Genomic DNA, 21,470 nt, shown 5'->3' on the forward strand with positions numbered 1-21,470 from the left:
CCGGGGGCCGTGGGGTCTGAGAGCCTTTTCTAGGGTCCGAAAGAGCTGACCGTACCCTAGGGTGGCGCAAGACCCCCGGGACTCTTTCAGAGCATTGTACGCTGCTTTGTTGGAGACAAACGTTAGGCCGAGTTCAGATAATTCTGGACATTTGGACATTTTAAAATCCGTGCATTTTGGATTTTTTAATATCCGTTTATTTCGGTGAAAAATCTGAACTCGACGAAAAATCATGTGGACATTTCGACCTCTCGACACAGCATATCGTTCGACGCCCAACAAGTAACAAGGTTTGTCTGGAGACGTGCGAGAAGTCGTGTGTGAATAGCATACACATTGCAAGATCAACCGAGGGACACTTAGTAACGCGGAGGATGGCCTACTGGGTCGTTCGGCGGGTTGGGCTCAGACTGAAGACCTGTCCGAAGACCAAAGCTGTCAATATACGTATCAAGTCCAGCACTTGGCTCCTAGCTTGATTGATGTAGCTATTGATGTGCAGCACGACGCCGTCTAGTTTAGAGATTGCTCTTGGTGCTTCGGGTCGTGATCGTCCATGTCGCGGCCGGCATGATCCACCTATTTCGTGGCGTTGGCACGCGCCGTCTGCCCTTTGATATCAATGCGCGTGTGGACGTGTGGACCTTGGGGTGCTCAAACTGCTGCGCGGCCATTGCCGCGTGTGCCCGTGACGCCGCCGAGGAAAGAGGCAGTCGCCCTGCCGCTGGGAAACGAGTTCGCCAAGAACCGATCATGGTCGAGGCCGAGGATCTACATGGTATCCTTGGGCACCGTCTAGACCATGCGCGGGTGACGCGAAGCAGCGGAGCGGGTCGTCCAGGGCGCGCTTGCCGTTGTGCACGAGGAAGCACGCAGCGCCGTCTGGGCAGAGTCGCGCCTGCGACGACGAACGCGGCCTGCGCTATCGATGCGCGCTGTCGGTGAGCTCTTGACTACTCCTGAGCGTGCACTGATCGTGCACCAGCGTCGTTGTCATCCGGGCGCCGTAATGAGAATGCGACTGGCGCTGACTGGCGCCACTTCCACCGGATGGACCACCGGATGGACCTCTATGAAATGATAATATCCAGAATGCCAAAATGTCCAGCAAAAAATCCATCATTTTGGATGGATTTGTTTTGCCGGGTATTCGGCCAGAATATTCGGGAAAATATGCGCATATTTTTATCTGAACTCGATTCACTTTGAAAAAAAACGGATATTTAAAATAGCCACCGAATATCCGGATATTTCGATTTATCTGAACTCGGCCTTAGGTATAATGCTTGCGCGGGATACTGTACCCGAACGCCACTTCGTTGTGGCGATAGAAAACGTCTTTCTCGTCGCAATTGAGCATATCCTCGAGCGGTGTGACACACCGAGAACCATCACTCACGAGTGATGGTCATTTTTTTTTTGGCACAAATCGCGGGCACATATCCGGTCATAGGGCTGGGCTGGGATCTCGTACATAACCTAGGGCAATCTACAAACAGGGATGTATGAGGGGCGGGGGGCGGCCATCATGGCGGGTCCACCCTAGGGTAGGCCTTGACCCCCTGGGTGACCAGGGGTCCTGATACAATTGTACAACCCAACCTCATCGAATGTGGTATTTTTGCCATCTTCAACTCCATCTACTGCGTCGCCGCCTTTGATGACCTCTGCGCTCTCACATCATCTGGCCCTCTCTACTTTTCAGACTGGTACACCCCAGCCAAGGCGTCGCGCATCGCGGAGAGTGTCGTCAACTAGTGAACACCTAGAGCTATCCAAACTTCATGTTTGCGTGCCATCCAATTTGAACCAAATAGTTCCGACCAGCCGACCCCACAACGGACCTGTTACCAGCTGAGCTACTAGTGCAATGTACGGTATTTGTCTATCGTGGAGACCAGCGTCGTGGACAACGTCTTGTGCATCTTTGTCCCCAGCTTCTTTTGCCCAGGGCGAAATGTGGCATATGCCACGAATAAGTAAAAAGGTTGAACTTGGTGCTTGTGACGTAACCAGCTTCGCTTACCTCGCCAGGTGGTTCTGACGTCACCTCACACCCCTCATGAGCGCCTTCTTCTACGGTACTGCTGTGCATGACCAAATGCGGTCATGACTCGACTCGTTCGGCTTGTGCTTTACGGATGACATGTTGCAATCATTCGAAACGTATTTCGAGCCGATTGAATGGCGACGCACAGTCGCCGTCGCGCCGAGTTATGGCTGGACGACGAGCCCGCCGAGCCGATGAAAGAGCTTAGCTTCTCGAGCAACAAGCGGCTCGCCAACGTAGCAAAGGGGCTTGCCAACCTCGCTTTAAAGCCACGCCGCGCCGTCAACCACAGCGTGCGTCCTCGTGTGGTGCACTGGCGCTGCATGGCAATCGTAGGATCCTCGCCTTTCACTTCCGACGCGGCGCTTCGAGGCGCGACAGGCGTCGCTTGCCAGCGATATATCGCGTAACCTCTTGTCGCCGACAGAGCGAGCGCTCGATGCGCACATCGCTTTTGTGCGCGACCTCGTTGAAGATGGGCGCGTCTTTGAGCTTCGGACCGAGCTGCGAACGTTGAAGCGCGAGGTTTCTTCGTGGAAGGTACACTATTACTACGTATACTGTGTCTGGGATCGGAGTGAATAAATCCGACCTCATCTTGTCGGACTAGACACAGTGGGTCTTTCTCAACAAGAGTGGCTCGGCGCTCGCGTGGCGCGCACCGACGTGGTGGCGACCGACGCCGGCGCGGCCGTCGACATCTGGGTATCTGAGCCGCAGCAATGCGCTGCAGCTGAGTGACGTCGAGGACGTCATTTCTACCGCGGTGGAACCCGCGGCGCCGTATACTATCCAGATTACGACGTCAAAGAAAATGCTCTGGGTCGCATGTCGAACCAAGGAGGACCAAGCCCAAATGGAAGCCAGTGTGATAAAACTGGTCCGCCAAACCAAGCGGCGCCAAGCTGCCCGCAGCAATTAAAATGACACATTGTTCGTTTTCCTGTAGACCGACTAGACAAAAAGAATTAGACTCTGGAACAATGCGCTGTGCCCATGTAGCGCGTAGTGTCCAGTCGTTGGCATCGCGTCGGTCGCCGTCGTCGTGATATCAGGTGCCACGTGAGCTCAAAGATCGTGCGTGGATTTCCACCAATCGTATGCTATCTTGCAGATGGCTTGTCTCTGATTGGGTGACACAGCGTGAGCTTCAAAGGTGCGTTTGGGGTCCAAACCGCCCCTGTCACACCTTATCTTTAAAAATGCATCAATTGACTAGATGTTTGTATGTATTATAAATGCGAAGATTTCGAAGCCAGAGAAAAATGACAAAAAGGGAGGCATACAAACCCCAAGTGGGTTCTGCCAAGGGGCGCCCATGGATCGAATTTTGCGTCTCATTCCGCGATTTCCTTCGATACACAAGGTCCGTCCGTCTACGATCTTAGTGCTCGACGCACGCCAGTAGCTGAGCTCATGGACTAAACGCGTAGCATGGGCAACGTTCACGGCCACGCGCTGCTCATGGCAGGCCTCACCGCGCTCCTCGTGACGACCATGTGGTTCCTCTCGGCGAAGCGACGCGCCCTGCGCACGTACCGGTACCGCGATGGCTTTGCTGCATTTGAGGACACCAAGGCGACGACAACGCCACGGCCCACGCGCATGCCGGTTATTCAAGACCGATACCTCAAGTCCAAGGTGCCGTCGACGCTGGATGCGATCGTCGTGGGCAGTGGCATTGGCGGTCTCGGTGTAGCTGCCATCCTCGCGCGCATGGGCTGGCGCGTGCTGGTCTTGGAGCAGCACGACCGCGCTGGCGGTGCCACGCACACGTTCGAGGTATGCATCGTTGCCATTATCACGTGCACTGAGAAACGGAATGATTCGCAGGACATGGGCGTCGAGTTCGACACGGGCACCCACTACATTGGCTCGATCGACCCGCAGTGCCGCGAGTACATGGAGCTCATGGGCATCGGCGACGATGTGCTGCAGTGGGACCCGATCGGTGCGCACGAAGACGGGTTTGCGTACGACAAGGTGGCCGTCGGCGAAAACGGTAGCTTCCAAGTCGCCTTTCCCGCGGGCCGCGACCGCTTCATTGCCGAGCTTCTGCGCAAGTTCCCGGACGAGCCCAACCTCAAGGAACAGCTCGAGGCGTACGTCGACCTCTGCGAGCGAGCGACCAAGCTCTCCCAGTGGTACGCTGACATTGCCTTTTGAGATTGCCGTTTGATGAATCGCGTTTTAGGTTTTACACGCTCAAGGTCGTCGAGCCGCAGTGGCTCGGGTCGCTCTTGATTCGCATTGCGCTCTTCTTTGGCGACCGCCACGGCTTTATGCGCCGCAACACGACCGACGTCATCGACAGCATCATCTCCAACAAGCTTCTCCAGCGCGTATTGTGCGGGCAGTGGTACACCCTCTACTTGTACCTCCTCGTCTCACGTCCATCATGCTGACAGGGGCGACCACGGCGTGCTTCCCGACTCGGCGCCGTTCTACATGCACAGCCAGATCGTTATGCACTACATGAATGGCGCGGTCTTTCCCCGTGGCGGGTCGGCCAAGATCGCCGAGGGTCTCGTGCGCTCCATCGAGCAAAGCGGCGGCCGCGTCCTAGTCAAGGCCTCGGTCGCACAAGTGCTTGTCGAGGGCGGGAAGGCCGTCGGCATCCAGCTTGAGAACGGCGACACCTTCCACGCTCCCGTCGTCGTCTCGAACATTGGGTTCTTCAACACGCGCGACAAGCTCCTCGACTCGTCGACGCTGGCGACTCTACCTCCCAACTGGCGGCAGTTTGAGGTCGTCGCCAACGCACAGCGGTCCGTGACCATGTGCTTCCTCTTCGTCTCGCTCGAGGGCACCGTGAGTGAACTGGAGCTGCCGGCCTACAACGTCTGGTCGTGGCCCGACGTGACGGCGTCGACGACGTACACGGAGCGATTCCAGGAGGTGCTGCAGAAGGACCTCCACGCGAGCACGTCGCGGCCCGTGACGTTTATTGCGTTTCCGTGCGCCAAAGAGTCGACGTGGCACACGCGGTACCCCGGGAAGAGCAATGCGCTCGTGTTGGCGATGGTCAACTTTGAAGACTTTGCGCCGTGGGCCCACATGAAGAGCGCCGACCGGGACAAGGACGTCGCGTACCAAGCGATCAAGGCGCAGTGGAAAACCAAGCTCGAGAAGGAGCTGTACGCTTACTACCCGCAGCTGCAAGGCAAGGTCAAGGCCATGGACGTGGGCACGCCGCTGAGCTACAACACGTACTTGAACGCAGACAAGGGCGAGGTCTTTGGCCTCGAGATGGGCAAGTGGCGCTTTACGCCCGCAGCGTTTGACGTGCTCCGACCATCGACGCCGATTCCAGGTATGTGTGTGTGGCTCTGGATTCTGAAATCTGACATCTGAAATCTGGTTTAGGGTTTTACCAGACGGGCCAGGACATTGTCGCGATCGGCATCATGGGTGCGCTCATGTCGGGTGTCGTGACCGCGCACAACATTCTGCAGTTTGGCCAGTTGCCGTCGCTGGCCAGCGGGCACTTTGACTTGTACGACGACTGCAAGCAAAAAGGTGTCGTGCGACCGTCCAAGGCCACGATGGCCTAAGAAGAAGGCTAATTACCCTAACACGGTCCATCCTGCATCCTCTATCCATGGATCAAGTATCTAAACTTCAAGTATCCTGTGGGCACTCGTGTTGTTTAGAATACTAGTTCGAGTCCCTAACCCTTGGTTGTTCGGTCAGGCTAGTGGTCGGTGTAGGACGTTGCGTCGTGCTTGATCTGGAGACGCTGCAAGTCGCCCGAGAGGGTCTCGTCGTCGGTCGTCGCGACATCAAAGCCGGAGGCATACCCGAGACGCTCGATACAGGTCAGATGACGCAGCACGCATCGTATCCCAGGCGCGACGCTGCTCTCGCGTCGGACAAGCTCCATGACGAGCGGTTTAACCAGCAGCCAGAGAAAGCGACCGCCTATCGTTGGCACCACGCGCAAGAGCTGACGGAGCTCAGTGTCGCGCAGTGCTGCAACGTCGCCGTCGAGCAGATGCTGCACCAGCATCGGGTCGCCTTCGCAATGCAGCACGAGCTCGAGCCATGGCACCGGTGCGCTCAGTAGCGCACTCTGCACCGCCACATGTCCTTGGTCTACATATCGCATCAGTCTACTCGTCCCAGAAACAAAGCCGCACCAGCAAGCACGAGGCGGTCCTCGAACGCCGCGCTAATGTCCAGCACCGCGCAGAGCCGCTGCAGGGGGCAGACGCGCAACGTCTCGTCGAGGAGCGACCGAGCCAGCGTGTGGCGCTGAAGCCGCTCGTGCATGCGCACGGCCCACTCGCCGCCCTTTTCGCTGAACGTCCGGAGCCCCGCGAGCAACAACGGGTGCCACCCCTCGGTGGCAAGGAATGATGCAAACGACACACTTGACGCGTGCAGCGTCACCCAAATGTAGCAGTTACGGACGACCGAAAAGAGACTTCGGGGCCGAGCTTTGGCCACGCAGAACGCCAGCAGATGCGGGGGCACGTGCCGGACAAAGGCTCGCAGTCGCCGCCGCGCCGTTTCGGGCAAGAGCGTCGGCATTGTCGCGCGTTGCAACTGCAGCGTCCAATAGCGCACGGCCACCGCATCGTCGACCAAGCCGACGTCGCTCGGCACGAGGCGTTCGAGCAAGACGAGTTGATCGTAGAGCGCAGCGTCCTGGACGACGCTCGGACACAAGAGCGGTCGCGACGGGAGGAGTGCCGCGAGGAAGAGGCAGTCGCGCCACGTCGGCGACTCTGCTGCGTGCAGTCGGTCGAGAAGCACGTGGTCGTGCCACCCGGCAGCGGCCATCGGTGGCAAATGCCGCGGCGCCATCTGAACCAGCGAAAACACCGACGTCGTCGGGTGCGTTGTCGACGAATCAGTGGCCAGAGCATCCGGGACAAAGTACTTGACAAGGGTTTGGTGGGACGTCAGTAGCACACGAAACGCAGCGTTCAAGCTATGCGACAGCTGGAGCTGGACGTGGAGCCAGCTGCCGGCGACGCTCGTCTCGAACGAGCTCCACTTGATTTCGCAGCCCTAGACATATATCACGTGAGGCGGGAGAATCCACGTCGGACACGTGTACGTGGCACTGCGAGAGCGTGTTGAGACCGAAGCGGCAATGGCATACGGCGAGCTCCGTGGCTTTGAGCGTCGCGCGCGCCTCACGCGCAATGGCCTCGATCATCGGGAGGCGCACAAAGTGATAAAATCGGCTTTCCCAGAGCCGGACCGAAAGCACGTCGTTCGCCGGTCGAAGCTGCGCCGTGACGACCGATGCCGCCACGGTCGCCGACGCCATATAGGTCCGCTGCGACGCCTGGAACGTCGCCACCGCATGCAGCCCACGCACGAACGCGTCGATGCTCGTGTCGGCGAGTCGGCTCGTGTCAATTAAGTCGCAGAGGTGACCGCGCAACGCTCCGTCCGGACAGACAGCGAGCAACTTTTCCCAGAGCAGCGACGCTGGCGACGACGACGGTAGCGTGCTGATCGTGGCTGTGACCAGCGTCGTCCATGCTGGCGATTGAAGCAGCGCGAGTACCTTGGTGAGCATGGCTTCGATTGGCCGTGAGAAGCGCGGCAACACGAGGGGCACGGACTGTGATGCCACCAGCGTCATCATGAGCGGGTTGGCGCTCACAATGACTTCAATGCTCGGGCCATCGTCCATGGGCGACTGCAAGAGGCGCTGAAGCTCCTCACGCCGCGCCGTGTCGACTTGCGTCGTTGGCACCCATGTCATGAGGGCACTCGTGGCTGCATTGAGGAGCTGGACAATCTCGACGCCGTACAGTGCGCAAAATGTCAGCGCTTCCTCTTGGTCGCCGACACTCGCATCGTCGCTGCGGGTGGCCACAAGAAGATGCGACGGAAGATCGGCGTCCAGCAGCGCCAAGCGAAGGTGCCCCGATGTGACGACGTGGGAGAGAAGCGACTATGCACGATGGATTGCTATATCGACAAGAGAAATGCGCGTACCTGGGCCCGCGCGGTTTGCACTGGCGTGTACTCTGTCGGGCGACACCACCATTCGGGGGCGTCGATCCACAGCTGCACCCATTGAAGAACGACGTTGACGACCGCGTCAGATGTCGAGAGCGCGACGAGGAGCGCGCGCACACCCGCTGGGCAGTTGTCCTGCTCCAGTGCCTTGGCCATGCGCAACGCAAGGCTGCACGCAACGTACTCGAGCAAAACGTCATCGTCGTCAGTGCCCGCATGCGCAGTCGTGAGGAACCAGTTGATAATGGGCCGAAGCTCGTAGCGCCAAAAGGTCATGTCGACCGTCGCGAGGAAGGCGTCGAGCAGCGCGCGGCTCAGAATCGAGTCGCTGCCGCTGCGAGTGACAAGGTCTGCGACGGCGTTGGGAAGCGCATGCTGGCGGAGGAGCGAGCAAACCAGCACATGTGCCATGCTTTGCACATGGGCTTTCGGACGGTGCGGTGCGGCGCCGAGGTACCCTGCGTGTTCTAGAATGGGCACGAGCAGCCGCGGCGCCGCGTGCAAGAGTCTCGCTATGATCGGGGCTTCGGCGTACACGACCGGCGTCTCGTCGTTGGGGAGCACCCACTGCCGCCGCCTGCTAGCAACTTCGTCGAGGAGTCGTCGTTGGAATAAAAGCACACTGCGAAGCTCCGCCATCGCTCGAGCATAAGAAGCGACGAGGCCGCGGGCGTCTCGGCAGTAGAGCAGCTCCGTGCACTCGAGCCACATGGCTCTGGCGGGTGTGTAGGGACGAGCGGGCGGCACGGGCGACTCGACATCGCATTGCCCGACCCTCTGGAGGTCGTCGCACGCCTGGCGCTGAATGGCCGCCAAGGCCGTCCGTACCGCGACGTGAGGCAGCCGCGCTGTCTCGGCGAGCAGCGCCGCTTGCAGCCAGCTGGGGTCAAAGGTGCGAAACGCGCGTACGAGTGGCGCGTCTGTAGGGGCGACGGACGCAACCCGGTGCACGAGCCAGACCCATGCGGCCTGTAGATGTGGGTACACCGGTGGGTGCAGCTCTTGCGGCAGCATCATCTCGTCGATCGAGAGTCGTAGAGCAAGGCGAAGGAGCAGCGCGACGTACGCTTGCTGCGCATACGGCGACAGCGCCGACGCCAAGGCGGTCCATAGACTTGGAACGACGTGGATCGAGGGCGGATGCTGCGGTTCGAGCGCCAAAAGCACCCACGGCAAGGTCGTCGACGATGTCTGTTGAGGAATGCGGTCGTAGAGAGCTGTGATGCTGGGCGACGGAAGCAAAGGCGGAGTTGACGTGCGGTGAAGGAGGTTGCAGAGCACGGCGAGCACGTGGTCGAAACCATCGTCGTCCGCGGTCGGCAGGAGCTCGAGAAGGGACGGTAGCAGCGAAATAAGCGTGTCGTGCTGATCGACGGCGCGGGACGCATTCCAAAGATGCGGCAAGGACGCTCGCGTCACAGCGCTGGGTATCTTGATGCGCACGTCGTGTACACCGTGGAGCTCATGCACCGGTGGTAGAACGATATCGGCGCCGACAATTGAGCGCACTGCTTCGCCGGCGTGCTGCAGATGCACCGCAGGGTAGAGTGCGTCGCAAGCTCTCTCGTAGTAGCTACACGCAAAGATCTTGTGATCGTCTTGGCTCGACAAAGGTGCTTACGCGCGGACCCCGGAGAACGCTTGAACGATGATCGTCTCTGCGTAGTGCCGGTGGCGGTAGAAGACGAGCGTGCCAGGCCCGGCTGGCCCACTGCTATTTAGGTCCAGCGCAACACTCAAGATATCGTGGGCCTCAAAGGCCATGTGTGTCGCGACAACGTCGCCGGCATGCCACAAGTCGCCGTTGGAGGCCAAGCCCCAGCCATGGCCGTCGCAGTCGCGGACCTTGCCGAGCCCGACGCCTTTGCGGATTTGGCCACTGACAACTCCGATCGCAATACCCTATACGATGACATGAGGTTGCTGACGACGAGTCAATGATGCGAACCTCGTGGCTTGCAAGAATCTCGAAATGGACGGCCCACACCGGTCCGAACGGCGTTGCCGCGACTGCCATGTGGCAGCGGCCGTCGCTGGCGGCCACGCATGCGACGGTGGAGCCTGCGTCGTCCTGTGTCACCTGAAGCTCATTGCCGTGGGCGGTCGCGTCAAAGGCAAAGTCGCCGCCGATCTTGTCGGTCATCGCCACCGCAAGAAGGATATCCGGATACCCTGCACCGAAATCCAGAATCTCCCGAAACAGAGTTTCAAACCGAGTTTGCCGATGCCCACACATGAGTCGTTGACAACAATGCTGCCACCTCCGCTTCTTCGTGGCGCAGCAAGAATGAGTTCATGATGCACCAGAGATTGATAATGCAGGCAGCAGGGTCGGCTCAATTCCCGTTGCGGTCGTGACTTGCACCCAAGTGCTCGGAGCGTAGCTATCTTTAGGTCATTTGCCATGTTTGGGGGCGGCCACCAACAAGAGAGCCTGCGCGACGCCCAGCGGAAGCGCCAAAACGAGTACTCGCAGGCGCTCGCCGAGCAAGTGCGGGCGCAGGAAGCCAAGAAGAAGGCGGAGCGCGACGCGCTGCGGTACGCCCGCGAGCCAGAGGAAGCGACCAACGGCGGCCTCTTTGCCGGCTTTGGCAACAACCACGCGTACGGCAAAAACCACGCGCGTGGCCACCACGTCGAGAAGATGGTTGCGGCAACCAAGGCGCCGCCGCCAATGGAAGCCCCGCCTGACATGCCACAGGCGCCGGGACATGGGCCGCCAGGAGGGTTCTATGCCCCGCCAGTGCACGACCACGCCCCTTTTCACGAGCAGCACCAGCAGGGTCCGCCACCAGGACAACCATATCAGCAGCAACATCATTTTCAGCCAGTTCCAGGGCATCACCACAGCCAACCGCCGCAGTACTCGCATCAGCAACAGCTCTACCCCCCGACGATGGCCCACCCTCATGTACCTCCCGACCCGCACGACTACCGGGGTGGCCGTCATGCGTACGAGCAGGACTCGCACTACCAGCATATGACGTCGCCCCGGCATGGGGGCGACTACGAACACGGAGCCATGCCACTGCCGCACCCGCCGCCGATGCAGCCTCAGAGCTCGAGCCCACCGCCGCCATCGCACGTTGCGGCGCCGCCAGGCACGTCGCACGGTCGGCGTCACATGCTCCAAACGAATCCCAATATGGACGCGAAGAAGGCGCAGCAAGCTCAGGCGCAAGCCTCGTTGCAGCAGCAGATGGAAGACAACAAGCGGCGCAAGGCCGAAGAGAAGCGCAAGAAAGACGAAGAGGACCGGGCCGAGCTCCAGCGCATCGAAAAAGAGCTCCAGCGCCAAGCCGAGCAGTACGAGCTAGAGAAGCAAGCCAAGGCGAAAGACCAGCGGCTCAAACAGCAAGTTCTCGAGCAAGATCTCAAGGCGCGCCAGGACGCTACCAAGCCACCTAGTGTACACGAACAAGCGCAACATGAAGAGCCACCACAAGTGCATCGCGAGCTACCGTTCGAACGCCCGTTCTCGCCGCAAGACAACCACTGGCAGCAACCACAACCCATGGACCAGCGCGGACCCTCGCCATTCGGGCAGCACGGAGGACCCGCTCCGTGGCAGCAGCATCAGCCGCAACAGCACCAACCAATGGCGTGGCACTCACAGCACCAGCCATACTCGGACCATGCACCGTCGTGGGGCCCCCCGCACGCATCGCATCCTGGCGCGTTTGAGCACCCCCATTCCGCCCCTTTTTTGCAGCCGTCACCGTCGATGCCAAGCTTGATGGATGAGCGCTTACACTACTTGACGCTGGAGCTGAGCCGGCAACGCGCACTTGTGGAGCAACTCGTGTACCAGAAAGCGCCGCCGCTGCCCGCGCCTGTTCCAACAGTTAATGACCTCGAGCGCCTCCGCATGGAAATGCAAGCCGAACTCGACCGACGCGACATGTTGCACCAGCAAGAACTCAACCGGCTTCGACAAGAGCACAGCGTGCGTGCACCGGTGTATGAAGGCAGTCCCCGGCGTAAACCGCTCACTGTGTCGTTCCCTCATGAGCCTACATTGGCTGAATCGCGAATGTCCCTACCACCGAGCCCCGGGCGACCCACGGTAGCGCCCAGCCCGACGGAGAAAGCATTCCCAGGCAACGGAGGGGCCTACCACATGCAATCGCACACTGAGCTGACGCACCAGCCATCGGCGAAGGCGCTACGCCGGGCGCCAACGGCAGTGTCGCGGGAGATGTCGCCGCGTCGGTCCATTCCGATTCGCGCACCGCCGAGCTCACCACCACGCTCACCCATTGGCAAGCCCTTCCCGGGTGCTGCGCAGTACAACCTGAACGCCACGAGCAGCGGTCTCTCACCAAAGAAGACGCGCAAGAACGCACCGATCGCGCCTGCGCAAAGAACACCTGCGCCACAAGTGGCGGTGCCAACACCGCGGGCCTCTCTGGAGCCAAACTTGAACCCGGACGAGGTTGATGACGACGACGCCAACGAGCTCCCAGCGCTGTCGTCGGTCGTCGAGTGCAATGAACTCGACGCGCAATCGGCATTTGTCGAGACGGAGATCCCGGCCATCATCGAGTGCGAGAGCCAAATGATCTACTTTGACGGAAGTGTGGACGCCAACAACATTCCCGAAGCGCCGTCCCTGCTCACGACGACACCAGTCACGACTGCCGCACTGGAAATGTCGGTCATCATATCGACACCAGAAGCGATCACGCTGCCACCGGCGACGGCGTCTTCTGAGAAACACCTTGGACTCCAAAATGTGGTCGAGGAAGACAACCAATTTGTGGTTGCTGCGCCGTCCACCTTTGATTCTGGCGAGGGCCGATACGACCTCCTGGGTGGGAACCAGGTCGACGACAGCTTCGACATTGATGAAGTTTACGAGCGCAACTGTGAACGCAAACTGCTGCTTCATGTACGTGCTGAAGACCCTCGGAAGGTACTCACTCATTGGCTTGCTGCAGAAAATGACGGCCGAGCCGCACCACTTGGAGAGCCTCGTATCGACGTTCAAGGCCGTTGGCTCCCGACGGACTTCGCGACCGGTATATTTGCCGTCGAACTATTTACCTGTAATGGCCTTTAGGTCGAGAATGAGCGCATGCTTGGGAGCTCGACGTGGCTGCAGGAAACCCCGCGCTGGCTCACGCCAAGTCTCTAGCACCGTAATTTACGAAAGAAAAACGTTCCAAAATACCGTTCCGGATAAAAAATTGTGAGCGGATTTTCAAAAGATCGCGGCAGTTGAGCAAGAGACGCGTAGCACGCATGGCCCCACCGACGGAAACTGCACCAGAAGGGACGGTCAAGGAGCGCCGGGACCCGAAGATCACCTTGGTACATGGGCTACACGCGGCTAGATGCATTGAACCGACGGCGTAGATGCGGGTCGAGATGACGACCGCCATGAAGGACGAGGCCATTTCGCACGTCGCCGAGAGCCTCGTGACCAATCTCATCGAGAAGGACATTGCGACCGACATGAAAAAGTATTTTGACCAAAAGTACGGACCCACGTGGCACTGCATCGTCGGCAAAGGCTTTGGCTGCTCGATCGCGTACGACACGCAGTTCCTCCTCTTCTTCAAGATGGACCAGCACTACCTGCTCCTCTTCAAGTCGACCGAGTAGTGCTGTGAATATACTTTCAATGTAGATACATGCAAACCACAACGAGCTACGCCTCGGCCTCGGGCGACGCCTTTTGGTAGTGGGCGAACGCGTGCTTCTTGGCCGCGCCGTCGACGTACGCAAGGAGCTCGTCGCTCATGTAGTACGTGCCCGTGGCCTTGTTGACCTTGCAGTCCTACAGCAGGCGTGACGCTGTGCTCGGCGATATGTTGCGATGACGCACCTCGCAAAAGCAGAGGAGGATCGTGTCGATCGCTGTCTCGTAGACGTTGAGGAACATTGTCGCGATGCCATAGGCGAGGAGGCCGCAGACAAGCAGCGGAAAGACGGGGCTGTTGATGTTTGCGACGTCGCCGAGGAAGAATGCTGGGAGCTGCTTGGGCGGGTTCGTAATGAAGAGGAAGAGCATCATGCACGAGAAGGCCGTGATGAAGATCTTCCCGAGGAAGAGAAGGAAGGTCGTGATGACGCTCACGGTCGCGACGCGCGCCGCGTTGGCGAGAAGCAGCGAGAACGACTCCTTCATCGACGAGCAGAACCCGTCGCCCTTCATGGCCACGATTATGTACGCGTTCCTAGGTTGGTATCAGTTCTGCATCTCAAATGGGCGCAGACTTGTTGAGGAACTTGATGCATTTCTCAAAGCACCAGAGGCAGCACTTGAAGCAGAGCATAGCGACTTTGACGAGCGTGTTTTGCTGGGCCGACTTGAGCTTCTGGTCAATGTACTCGAGCACGAGGCGGGCAAACTGGATGATGGCGACGATGAGCGACCCAAACGCGAGCGTCCCGAGGTGGTAGCGCAGCGCGCGATAGAACGACGCGATGATTGGAATGCGCCCGATTGTCTATGGAGACATTGACTGATGACGCTGCGCTGTCACGCGCACGCACCGATTTGTCTAGCGTCCAGTAATACTCGCAGACGGCGCCGGCCATCGCCATGTACCCGAGGTCCGAGAGGAATTGGACCGACCAGAGGAGTCCTACGTGACGCAGATCCCAAACCTGCTCTCGTATCAATCGATCTTACCAAAGAGGTGGTAGATGAGGAGGTAGTTGAGTACGTTGTCTTGCTCCATCGAAAACTGCGGCCGCGTCTGACCCGTCGCGCTGCCCACCGTGTCGACAACCGAGCCGAGCGAGACAGCCCCGGACGTCGCCAAGTACGCGGCGGTAATGATCCAGTAAATGACAAAGCCGGTAATGAAAAAGGCCGGAACAATCGGGAAGAGCACGAGGAAAGGAAGGCGCCCGATGGCTTTCGACGCTTCGCGGATGATGCCGACCGCGATGTGGATGCGCCCGCACATGAAGATGAGGAGGAGGAGCACGACGACGTCGACAGCGATGAAAATGTACGCAGCGTACGTCCAGTAGAGCGTTTGCGCGTTGACAAAGTTGATTTGCGCCGACGCCGAAGAGACGTCGGCCGTGATCGTAGCCACTTGGGCGGCCGAGAGACCTGACTTGAGGAGCGTGCTGGAGATATTGGTGTTGTCTACATCGCATAAGAGACGAGTGGAGTACGGTGGACGTACTGAGGAGCTCGCCGCGGTACGCGAGGAAGAAGGTTGTGATGAGCAACATAGCAATGACCAAGAGAATCGTGAGCCATACGAAAAAGCCGGCGCAGAATCGCATCAAGACGAGCCAGACAAAGCCGAGAATGAGCGCAAACTAGGTTAGAACGTTGAGATTTGCAACGAGACGACGAGAGAGGGTGTACCAAGGCGCCGCAAATCAAGACGGGGACCGCGGCCTTTTGCAGGTCCGAGAACCAGCCCATGATCATAAACCAGCCCGAGTTCATCGCATCAAAGATGGGCGATTGATTTGCCGGCTGCGATGTTGTCGTCTCGGTTTTCTACGTCGTTCGTATCGGTCAGTATCGACTCGAAAGATTGATGCTAGACGGACAAGCTGCACGTTCTTGCACGACGAGAGATGCTTGCGCTGGTAGTTGGTGCAGCCCATGCTGCCACAGTCGTAAAATGTAGAGTTGGACCCGCAAATGCTCGTGTTGGGGCTGGACGACGGGCAGTCGTCAACGCAGCGCACATAGTTGATCTGCTCTTGGTCAGGCAGCTCCAAGCAGCGATACATGACTAGTAGACTTGAGACCGTTCCTTTCGATTGGATAGAAGGGCATACCGCTGGTCGTGTTAATGTAGATCTTGAAGGGCGAGCCCGCGGCCGTGTCCTCCACGGACGCGCCGTACGAAACATTGGTCGTGCTCACGACATCGTGCTTCTCGTACGACACGAGCGCGTGCACGTAGAGCGGGTCGCCATTAGCGTCCAAGCTGCTCGGGCACGCCGAGACGCAGACGCCGTAGAGCTTCTTCAAGTTGGCGGGGTCCGTCGGGTCAAACTTGGTGTCAAGTTGCATGTCGTAGAGGTCCTGTGCGAGACGCGGGTACGCGAGGTACGTGTAGTTGGTCAAGTCGTACGCCGGCACGCCGTTGGCCGCCGACGTCGACTGCGTGCCGCAGATTCGACCCTTGAAATCCATGCCGTACGCAAGCCTACTCGAGCGTGAGCAACGCAGCTCTTGTCGTGCTGCGTACCGCTGCGGCTGGCCCTTGGTGTAGCTAACGATCGAAATGACGGCCATGCCGATCCAGAAGAGCACAAAGAAGAGGAGGCAGAGCACGTCCGTGCACTTGCGGCTCGACTTCTTGAACGGACTGCCCTCCGTTCCGTCTTGACCGCCCTTGGCTGGCGCCTAGTGCACGTGGCCATGAGCGCAGGTCGTAAGGCGGTCGTTCGTCTACCGTCGGCTCGGTGATGGGCTTGCTCGTCTTGCTGCCCATGATGCAAATCTCAAAGTGGAAACCCCTGCCTTTCACGGCAAATTTATAGAATCCGTTTCTCCAATTTGACGTTTCGTGGCATATTGAGAAGTAGTCCGGATCATCTTGCCGACGTACCCAACGACACCATTGCCTTAGCAAATAAGTTCTGAACCAGAGATACCGGCCGTGGGTGCATCAACTGTGCACGACAAGGTGCTACTAGCTCCACGTTTGACGACATGCCGGTTCCCAGCCCTTGCAGCCACCAGGTGCAGCGCTTGAAGAGAGACATTACTGCACCATGTTATGCTTCGTGTTGATAGCGTTGGATGTATGTGTTGCGACTCGTCGTCGCAGGCCCTAGAATCATGTCCAAGTACACTCGTATGACTGCGTCATCGTAGAGAGAGCTCGTTGGCGTCACGACGTACTCCATCGCATCCTGCACAACCTGACGTCGGTCGGGTCTACGTCATAATTTGACGTTAGAACCTCGCATTATCGAGGTTGTACGTGGAGAGCGCGAGCTTGGCGAGTGCTTTGGCGGCTAGCCGCTGTCCGTCCACGTCCCACGACGCGTCCACGAGCAGCGAGACAAAGAGCGAGACGCATTGAAACCGATCCACGACCCGGTCCCGCGCGTCCTCTTCCTGGAGCACAATGTTGAGGATTTGCAGCATTTGGCGCCGTTGGCTCGGGGCGTACAGCATGTCGATACAGATGGCGAGGATGTCGTCCTGCATCAGTCGGTGCACGAGCGATTCCTTCATCCGCGGGCTCTCATCGCGCTCCAGCAGCGAGGCAATGACTTCAGTGGCGACGTCGCGGATGGGTGGCGCCGTGTTGCAAAGCATCGCGATGAGACCGTTGCAGTGCAGCGGCTCGCCCGACTGCAAGAGGATACGGCCAAGGAGCTGCGCCGCCTGCTCTTGAATCCCGCTGGGGTACGTAGAGGCTGCACTGGTTAGCGATAGCAAGTAGTCGATGGCGCCGGGGTCCGACAGGACGGTGCTTGTCGAGAAGGCAGCGACTGACTGCATGACGGAGAGAAATCGACCAAGCACGACCATGTGGACAGTATGCGACGTGCGAAAGCTGCTGCCTGCCACGTGCAAGAGCTCGGTGAAGATAGCACGCTCCGCACTCGAGCCCGCCATTGCGGCGGCCCAGTCGTCTTCGGTGGCAGCCAACAGAAGGAGCTGCTTGGACGCGACATCAAGGCTCTTGGGTTGCTTGCTGTGCAAGAGGTACATGATTTCTTGCAGCGCCATGGGCGGCGACGACTGGTTGGACCGACTGCTGCGCGGCCGACGACCGAGTAGCGCAGAGTCCTGGAGGAGACAGAGCGTTGCGTCAATAGCGTGGGCAGCCTCCGGTGTCTTGACCGCGTCGACGAGCGCGAGGAGCCGGCTCGAGATGCCTTCTTCGAGCAAGAGCGTCTGGGCTTCGCGGCTCTCGGCGCAGAACGTGTGCAGTAGGCGTAGCAGTGTTGTAGGTACAAACGGGTCGTCTGGCAAGCGCTTCGTCGCCAAAAGCTGCGTGAAGAGGCGGGCAGCGCTGAGACAGTCGACCGACATGCAACGCTCGAGCACTTGGAGCGCAAGACGCAAGACTATAGCAATCCTAAGCGTATTCTCGACGAGGTTGCATTGCGTACTTTGCATGTCGGAGGAAAAGAGAAGCGAGCCGAGCACCTTGAAGGCGCCACAAGCCAGGAGGTCGGAGATGGCCACGATTGGGTCCTGCGTCATGGTCCAGAGCAGCTGCACCATGTAGAGCTACACTGACAACATGAGCATGCGTTTGTACGTGTAGTGAAGGCAATACCTGCCATTGGGACCAGGACGCAACGACCCGCTTGAAGGCGTCCAGAGGCGGCTCGTTGTCGTTGTAGGCGGGTTCCGTGTCGACGACGGCGTAAATGTGCTCCTCGGGCGCTACATATTTCGGCGTCATGCATTTGCATAGGGCTAGGCAAAGCCAATTGCAGTACTGAGCACTTGGGCGACCACGAGGGCGGGCGGGAGGAAGCACCCGGACGCGTTGGTGATGGCACGGATCGACACGGGTGGCTTGGCGCGAAAGACCGATGCGTACGCCACCTCAGCCGCGCCCATAAGGCACGCTAGCGTGTCGCCCTCGCCGCAAGAGATGACGTAGTGGTCGGCCGCCACGTGCACGTAAAGTAGCATGGGCCTGCTCGCTGCCCTTGCCTTCCAAGATCGGGCGTGGTATCCGGAATTCCTACCTACGTGGCGTTTTCATTTTTTATATCCGGAAATAGGTTTGAAATATAGTGTTAATTGGTTGCACCACATTGTTGTTGCGCTAGTGTACTGTTGTCATGGTACGAGGCAGGGTAGCAGTCTACTATTGCTTACTTGTTGCATCTCTTGTGATGCCTGCCACACCACGTGCTTCAGGGCAGGTTCTACAAGGCCGCCCAGGAGTGCACCGTTGCGTACACTAAATAGGTTATATAACTCTATTTCCGACTTCTCGTCTGGGGCGTGACGACTGGAAGGTCAAAAGCACTTTTTACCAAGAGGATGGCGTCAATCGAGCAAGCAGGTATCTTCAGCGCCCTCGAGTACTTGGCGTCGCTGGCTGCCAAGTCCAACTACGACTCGGAGAACGTCGAGGTGGGTGTGCAGTGCCTCAAGTAAGCGCGTTACGACCTAGCGACGTGGCGCGACCATGGAATCTAGGGAGGCGTTCAACGTCGACCCTGCGAGCGCAGCGACGAAGCAGGCGCTTGGCCTTGGCCAGCATCAGTTTGCCGACATCTTTGCCGCTGGCTGCAAAGCGCTTCACATTTCGTTTGAAGCTGCGGCGCCTGCCGCGCCGGAAGACCCGGTCATCGCTGCGAGTACGTTGCAGTGGTCGACGTGCAAAAGCTCAGACGACGATCTTCTATAGACCCGGCGCTGTGGCAAAAGTGGGTCTCGAAGCTTGAGACCAAGGGTTTCTTCGCGGGCGTCCAGAAGGGCACGCCGGGTACGTTCCACGCACCTTGCAGGCGCTTGTCGGCTCATGCGCACGCTCGTAGAGTACAACCAGCTCTACCAAAAGGCGCTCGGCAAGTTCAAAGAAAAGTTCGAGGCCAAGCCGACGCTCTCCAAGGAGCAGAAGGAGGCCAAGGCCGAGGAGCTCAAGGCGAGCGGCAACGCGGCGCTGACGGCCAAGGACTACACCAAGGCCGCGGACCTCTACAAGCAAGCGATTTCGTTTTCGGCTGACGGCCCCAACTCGCACATCTACTACTCGAACCTCGGCGCCGCCCAAATGTACTTGGAGGAGTACGAAGACGTTGTGGCGTCGTGCGAGAAGGCCATTGCCATCAACGTACGTTCCATCATGTTCGAATGGCTTAGCTCACCATTGTCTTCGTTTCATAGCCCAACTATGGCAAGGCCTACTCGCGTCTCGGCTCGGCGTACGTCCAGCTCGAGGACTTTGACGCTGCGATCGATGCCTACCAGCGCGGCCTTGAAGTCGACCCGACCAACGCTGCGTGCAAGGCCGGTCTCGCCGAAGCCAAGGGCAAGAACCAGCGTCTTCAGGTACATGGGTCCGCACTTAGCGCTACGCAGCTAATGTCTTGTGCTAGCCGACGACGCGCGAGGCGCCTGCGGCCGGTGGCATGCCTGGCGGTATGCCCGGCGGTATGCCCGGCGGTATGCCCGATCTGAGTGCGTTGGCGGGCTTGATGGGCGGTGCTGGTGGTGCCGGCGGCCTCGCGGGCCTCATGAGCAACCCTGCGATGCAGCAGATGGCGGCGCAGATGATGCAAAACCCGCAGATGATGTCGATGGCCCAGAACATGATGCAGAACCCGGCCATGATGAGCCAGATGATGGGTGCCATGGGCGGTGGCGGCGGCGCGGGTGCCGGTGGCATGCCGGACCTCAGCTCGATGCTCACGCCCGAAATGATGGAGTCGTTCCGGACCAACCCGCAGGTACGTTGCTGCCTTGCAACATTTGACTCACCGACACTTGACTAGGTGAACGCAATGCGTGGCGACCCCGACATGGCCGACTTCTTCCGCGACATGGACGCAGGCGGCCCGCAGGCGGCGATGCGGCACATGTCCAACCCTGCCGTGGCGGCCAAGCTCCAGACCTTGCTCGGTGGCATGATGTAAGCCGACGTAATGAGACCTGTTGTGGGTGTTTCGCGCCTGCAAGGAGTCGAAACGGACTTTTCAAGAGAAGGCGGCTCGGCGAAACCAACGACTGGTCGGCAGAGCCTAGCATTCTAGTTTTCGCTCTCCGCTAAGCAAAGGTACTCATGGGCCGCCATCAGTACACGACGAAGCCCCAGACATGGTTCTTCCTGAGCAAGCCTCGCATGTCGCCAACGGCGCGCTCGGTTGACCGGTGTACGCTTGAATCACGGAGGTGGCTAGTGCGAGACGCGGCCAAAAGGTGCTCACGTTCGCGACCTTGCCAACAGACGATCGCCCGAGACCTCGCTCTCGGTATCGAAGGACTAGTGCGTGCTCGCGCCCGCATCGGTGGGCGAGGCCCGACCCAACTGGGGCGCGTGGTTGCGTGGGTTTTGTCTTCTTTCGCCACGATGACTCGGCGACGGCGGGACAAGTTGTGGCGGCGCGATGGTCCGACAAGACTCTCACGGTAGCCAACGCCAGTGGCGCCTTCGACGTCGGAGCGGATGAGGTGCAGCGGGGCCACCCGGTTGGAGCCTCGGATTTGTGGCGAATTGAGGATGAACTCGGCAACGGCGCCACGGCCACGCGACGCTTCACAGCTAAAACACATTGTTCGAGACCATGTGCAGCCGAATTGAAGACTCGACGCGACGCCGACAGCGGACACTCGGTTCGAGATCCGCGCACCAGCGACTGGCGAACGCACGACTCGATCAGTCCAGCACGTCGCCGACTTCTTTCCTTTCTAGCCATGGAATGTCACGGGCGCCGGGAGGATGCGGCCGTCGGTGCGACGTTCTGGAAAGACCCGCTTTGAACGCTTACCGGCCGTTGCGGGAGCACCACACGCCCCGTA

The 21,470-nt window shown here is 59.2% G+C and overlaps 7 protein-coding genes across 9 annotated transcripts; 4 read left to right on the forward strand and 3 right to left on the reverse strand.

Moving 5' to 3' along the window:
* Positions 1–2,172: 2,172 nt before the first annotated feature.
* Positions 2,173–5,648, forward strand: SDRG_08246 (hypothetical protein). 3 transcript variants are annotated; one of them, XM_008614120.1, is made up of 8 exons: positions 2,173–2,343; positions 2,387–2,590; positions 2,661–2,833; positions 3,484–3,832; positions 3,884–4,194; positions 4,245–4,409; positions 4,459–5,363; positions 5,417–5,604. In XM_008614120.1, exons 1-8 carry the CDS (start codon positions 2,185–2,187, stop codon positions 5,602–5,604), a joined length of 2,454 nt encoding a protein of 817 aa, XP_008612342.1. In that variant the 5' UTR covers positions 2,173–2,184. The 3 variants fall into 3 exon arrangements, with proteins under 3 accessions (XP_008612342.1, XP_008612343.1, XP_008612344.1); XM_008614121.1 differs by lacking the exons at positions 2,173–2,343; positions 2,387–2,590; positions 2,661–2,833 and adding an exon at positions 3,394–3,416 and having other exon boundaries at positions 5,417–5,648; XM_008614122.1 differs by lacking the exons at positions 2,173–2,343; positions 2,387–2,590; positions 2,661–2,833 and having other exon boundaries at positions 3,403–3,832; positions 5,417–5,648.
* Positions 5,649–5,661: 13 nt separating this feature from the next.
* SDRG_08247 (hypothetical protein) lies at positions 5,662–10,211 on the reverse strand. Its single transcript, XM_008614123.1, has 6 exons — positions 9,984–10,211; positions 9,657–9,937; positions 8,012–9,608; positions 7,116–7,967; positions 6,190–7,066; positions 5,662–6,145 (listed from the first exon to the last, which is right to left on the reverse strand). The coding sequence occupies exons 1-6, from the start codon at positions 10,176–10,178 to the stop codon at positions 5,745–5,747; spliced, it is 4,203 nt and encodes a 1,400-aa protein (XP_008612345.1). The 5' UTR covers positions 10,179–10,211; the 3' UTR covers positions 5,662–5,744.
* Positions 10,212–10,439: 228 nt separating this feature from the next.
* On the forward strand, positions 10,440–13,215 carry SDRG_08248 (hypothetical protein; the record flags this gene model as incomplete). The annotated part of the gene is made up of 3 exons (XM_008614124.1): positions 10,440–12,926; positions 12,976–13,056; positions 13,098–13,215. 3 exons carry the CDS (start codon positions 10,440–10,442, stop codon positions 13,170–13,172), a joined length of 2,643 nt encoding a protein of 880 aa, XP_008612346.1. The 3' UTR covers positions 13,173–13,215.
* A 34-nt stretch (positions 13,216–13,249) lies between these two features.
* On the forward strand, positions 13,250–13,684 carry SDRG_08249 (hypothetical protein). The gene is made up of 2 exons (XM_008614125.1): positions 13,250–13,348; positions 13,394–13,684. The coding sequence occupies exons 1-2, from the start codon at positions 13,280–13,282 to the stop codon at positions 13,640–13,642; spliced, it is 318 nt and encodes a 105-aa protein (XP_008612347.1). The 5' UTR covers positions 13,250–13,279; the 3' UTR covers positions 13,643–13,684.
* A 4-nt stretch (positions 13,685–13,688) lies between these two features.
* On the reverse strand, positions 13,689–16,458 carry SDRG_08250 (hypothetical protein; the record flags this gene model as incomplete). The annotated part of the gene is made up of 11 exons (XM_008614126.1): positions 13,689–13,817; positions 13,866–14,217; positions 14,258–14,490; positions 14,537–14,628; positions 14,676–15,143; positions 15,184–15,322; positions 15,372–15,509; positions 15,563–15,750; positions 15,797–16,170; positions 16,213–16,370; positions 16,420–16,458. The coding sequence occupies 11 exons, from the start codon at positions 16,456–16,458 to the stop codon at positions 13,689–13,691; spliced, it is 2,310 nt and encodes a 769-aa protein (XP_008612348.1).
* A 260-nt stretch (positions 16,459–16,718) lies between these two features.
* Positions 16,719–18,672, reverse strand: SDRG_08251 (hypothetical protein). Its single transcript, XM_008614127.1, has 4 exons — positions 18,434–18,672; positions 18,268–18,377; positions 18,098–18,218; positions 16,719–18,052 (listed from the first exon to the last, which is right to left on the reverse strand). The coding sequence occupies exons 1-4, from the start codon at positions 18,630–18,632 to the stop codon at positions 16,926–16,928; spliced, it is 1,557 nt and encodes a 518-aa protein (XP_008612349.1). The 5' UTR covers positions 18,633–18,672; the 3' UTR covers positions 16,719–16,925.
* Positions 18,673–18,971: 299 nt separating this feature from the next.
* On the forward strand, positions 18,972–20,602 carry SDRG_08252 (hypothetical protein). The gene is made up of 7 exons (XM_008614128.1): positions 18,972–19,102; positions 19,149–19,309; positions 19,360–19,437; positions 19,490–19,785; positions 19,839–20,003; positions 20,051–20,401; positions 20,447–20,602. The coding sequence occupies exons 1-7, from the start codon at positions 18,990–18,992 to the stop codon at positions 20,585–20,587; spliced, it is 1,305 nt and encodes a 434-aa protein (XP_008612350.1). The 5' UTR covers positions 18,972–18,989; the 3' UTR covers positions 20,588–20,602.
* The last annotated feature ends 868 nt before the right edge of the window (positions 20,603–21,470 follow it).

The sequence above is a fragment of the Saprolegnia diclina genome (assembly GCF_000281045.1).
Source record: "Saprolegnia diclina VS20 unplaced genomic scaffold supercont1.25, whole genome shotgun sequence".
In the NCBI taxonomy this organism is placed as follows: Eukaryota; Oomycota; class Saprolegniomycetes; order Saprolegniales; family Saprolegniaceae; genus Saprolegnia; species Saprolegnia diclina.

Bases quoted from the DNA above. Each gene is read 5' to 3' on its own strand.
- SDRG_08246 (XM_008614120.1), top strand. From the start codon at position 2,185: ATGGCGACGCACAGTCGCCGTCGCGCCGAGTTATGGCTGGACGACGAG. The intron at 2,591-2,660 runs GTACACTATTAC...TTGTCGGACTAG, and splicing joins GCGAGGTTTCTTCGTGGAAG to ACACAGTGGGTCTTTCTCAA. The intron at 4,195-4,244 runs GTACGCTGACAT...ATCGCGTTTTAG, and splicing joins GCGACCAAGCTCTCCCAGTG to GTTTTACACGCTCAAGGTCG.
- SDRG_08251 (XM_008614127.1), bottom strand. From the start codon at position 18,632: ATGCTACTTTACGTGCACGTGGCGGCCGACCACTACGTCATCTCTTGC. The intron at 18,378-18,433 runs GTACTGCAATTG...CGAAATATGTAG, and splicing joins CGTGGTCGCCCAAGTGCTCA to CGCCCGAGGAGCACATTTAC. The intron at 18,053-18,097 runs GTACGCAATGCA...GGATTGCTATAG, and splicing joins CTTTTCCTCCGACATGCAAA to TCTTGCGTCTTGCGCTCCAA.
- SDRG_08249 (XM_008614125.1), top strand. From the start codon at position 13,280: ATGGCCCCACCGACGGAAACTGCACCAGAAGGGACGGTCAAGGAGCGC. The intron at 13,349-13,393 runs GTACATGGGCTA...CCGACGGCGTAG, and splicing joins GGGACCCGAAGATCACCTTG to ATGCGGGTCGAGATGACGAC.
- SDRG_08252 (XM_008614128.1), top strand. From the start codon at position 18,990: ATGGCGTCAATCGAGCAAGCAGGTATCTTCAGCGCCCTCGAGTACTTG. The intron at 19,786-19,838 runs GTACGTTCCATC...TTCGTTTCATAG, and splicing joins AGAAGGCCATTGCCATCAAC to CCCAACTATGGCAAGGCCTA. The intron at 20,402-20,446 runs GTACGTTGCTGC...ACACTTGACTAG, and splicing joins CGTTCCGGACCAACCCGCAG to GTGAACGCAATGCGTGGCGA.
- SDRG_08247 (XM_008614123.1), bottom strand. From the start codon at position 10,178: ATGACCGACAAGATCGGCGGCGACTTTGCCTTTGACGCGACCGCCCAC. The intron at 9,938-9,983 runs GTTCGCATCATT...GTCATCGTATAG, and splicing joins AGATTCTTGCAAGCCACGAG to GGTATTGCGATCGGAGTTGT. The intron at 6,146-6,189 runs GTGCGGCTTTGT...TGCGATATGTAG, and splicing joins GGACCGCCTCGTGCTTGCTG to ACCAAGGACATGTGGCGGTG.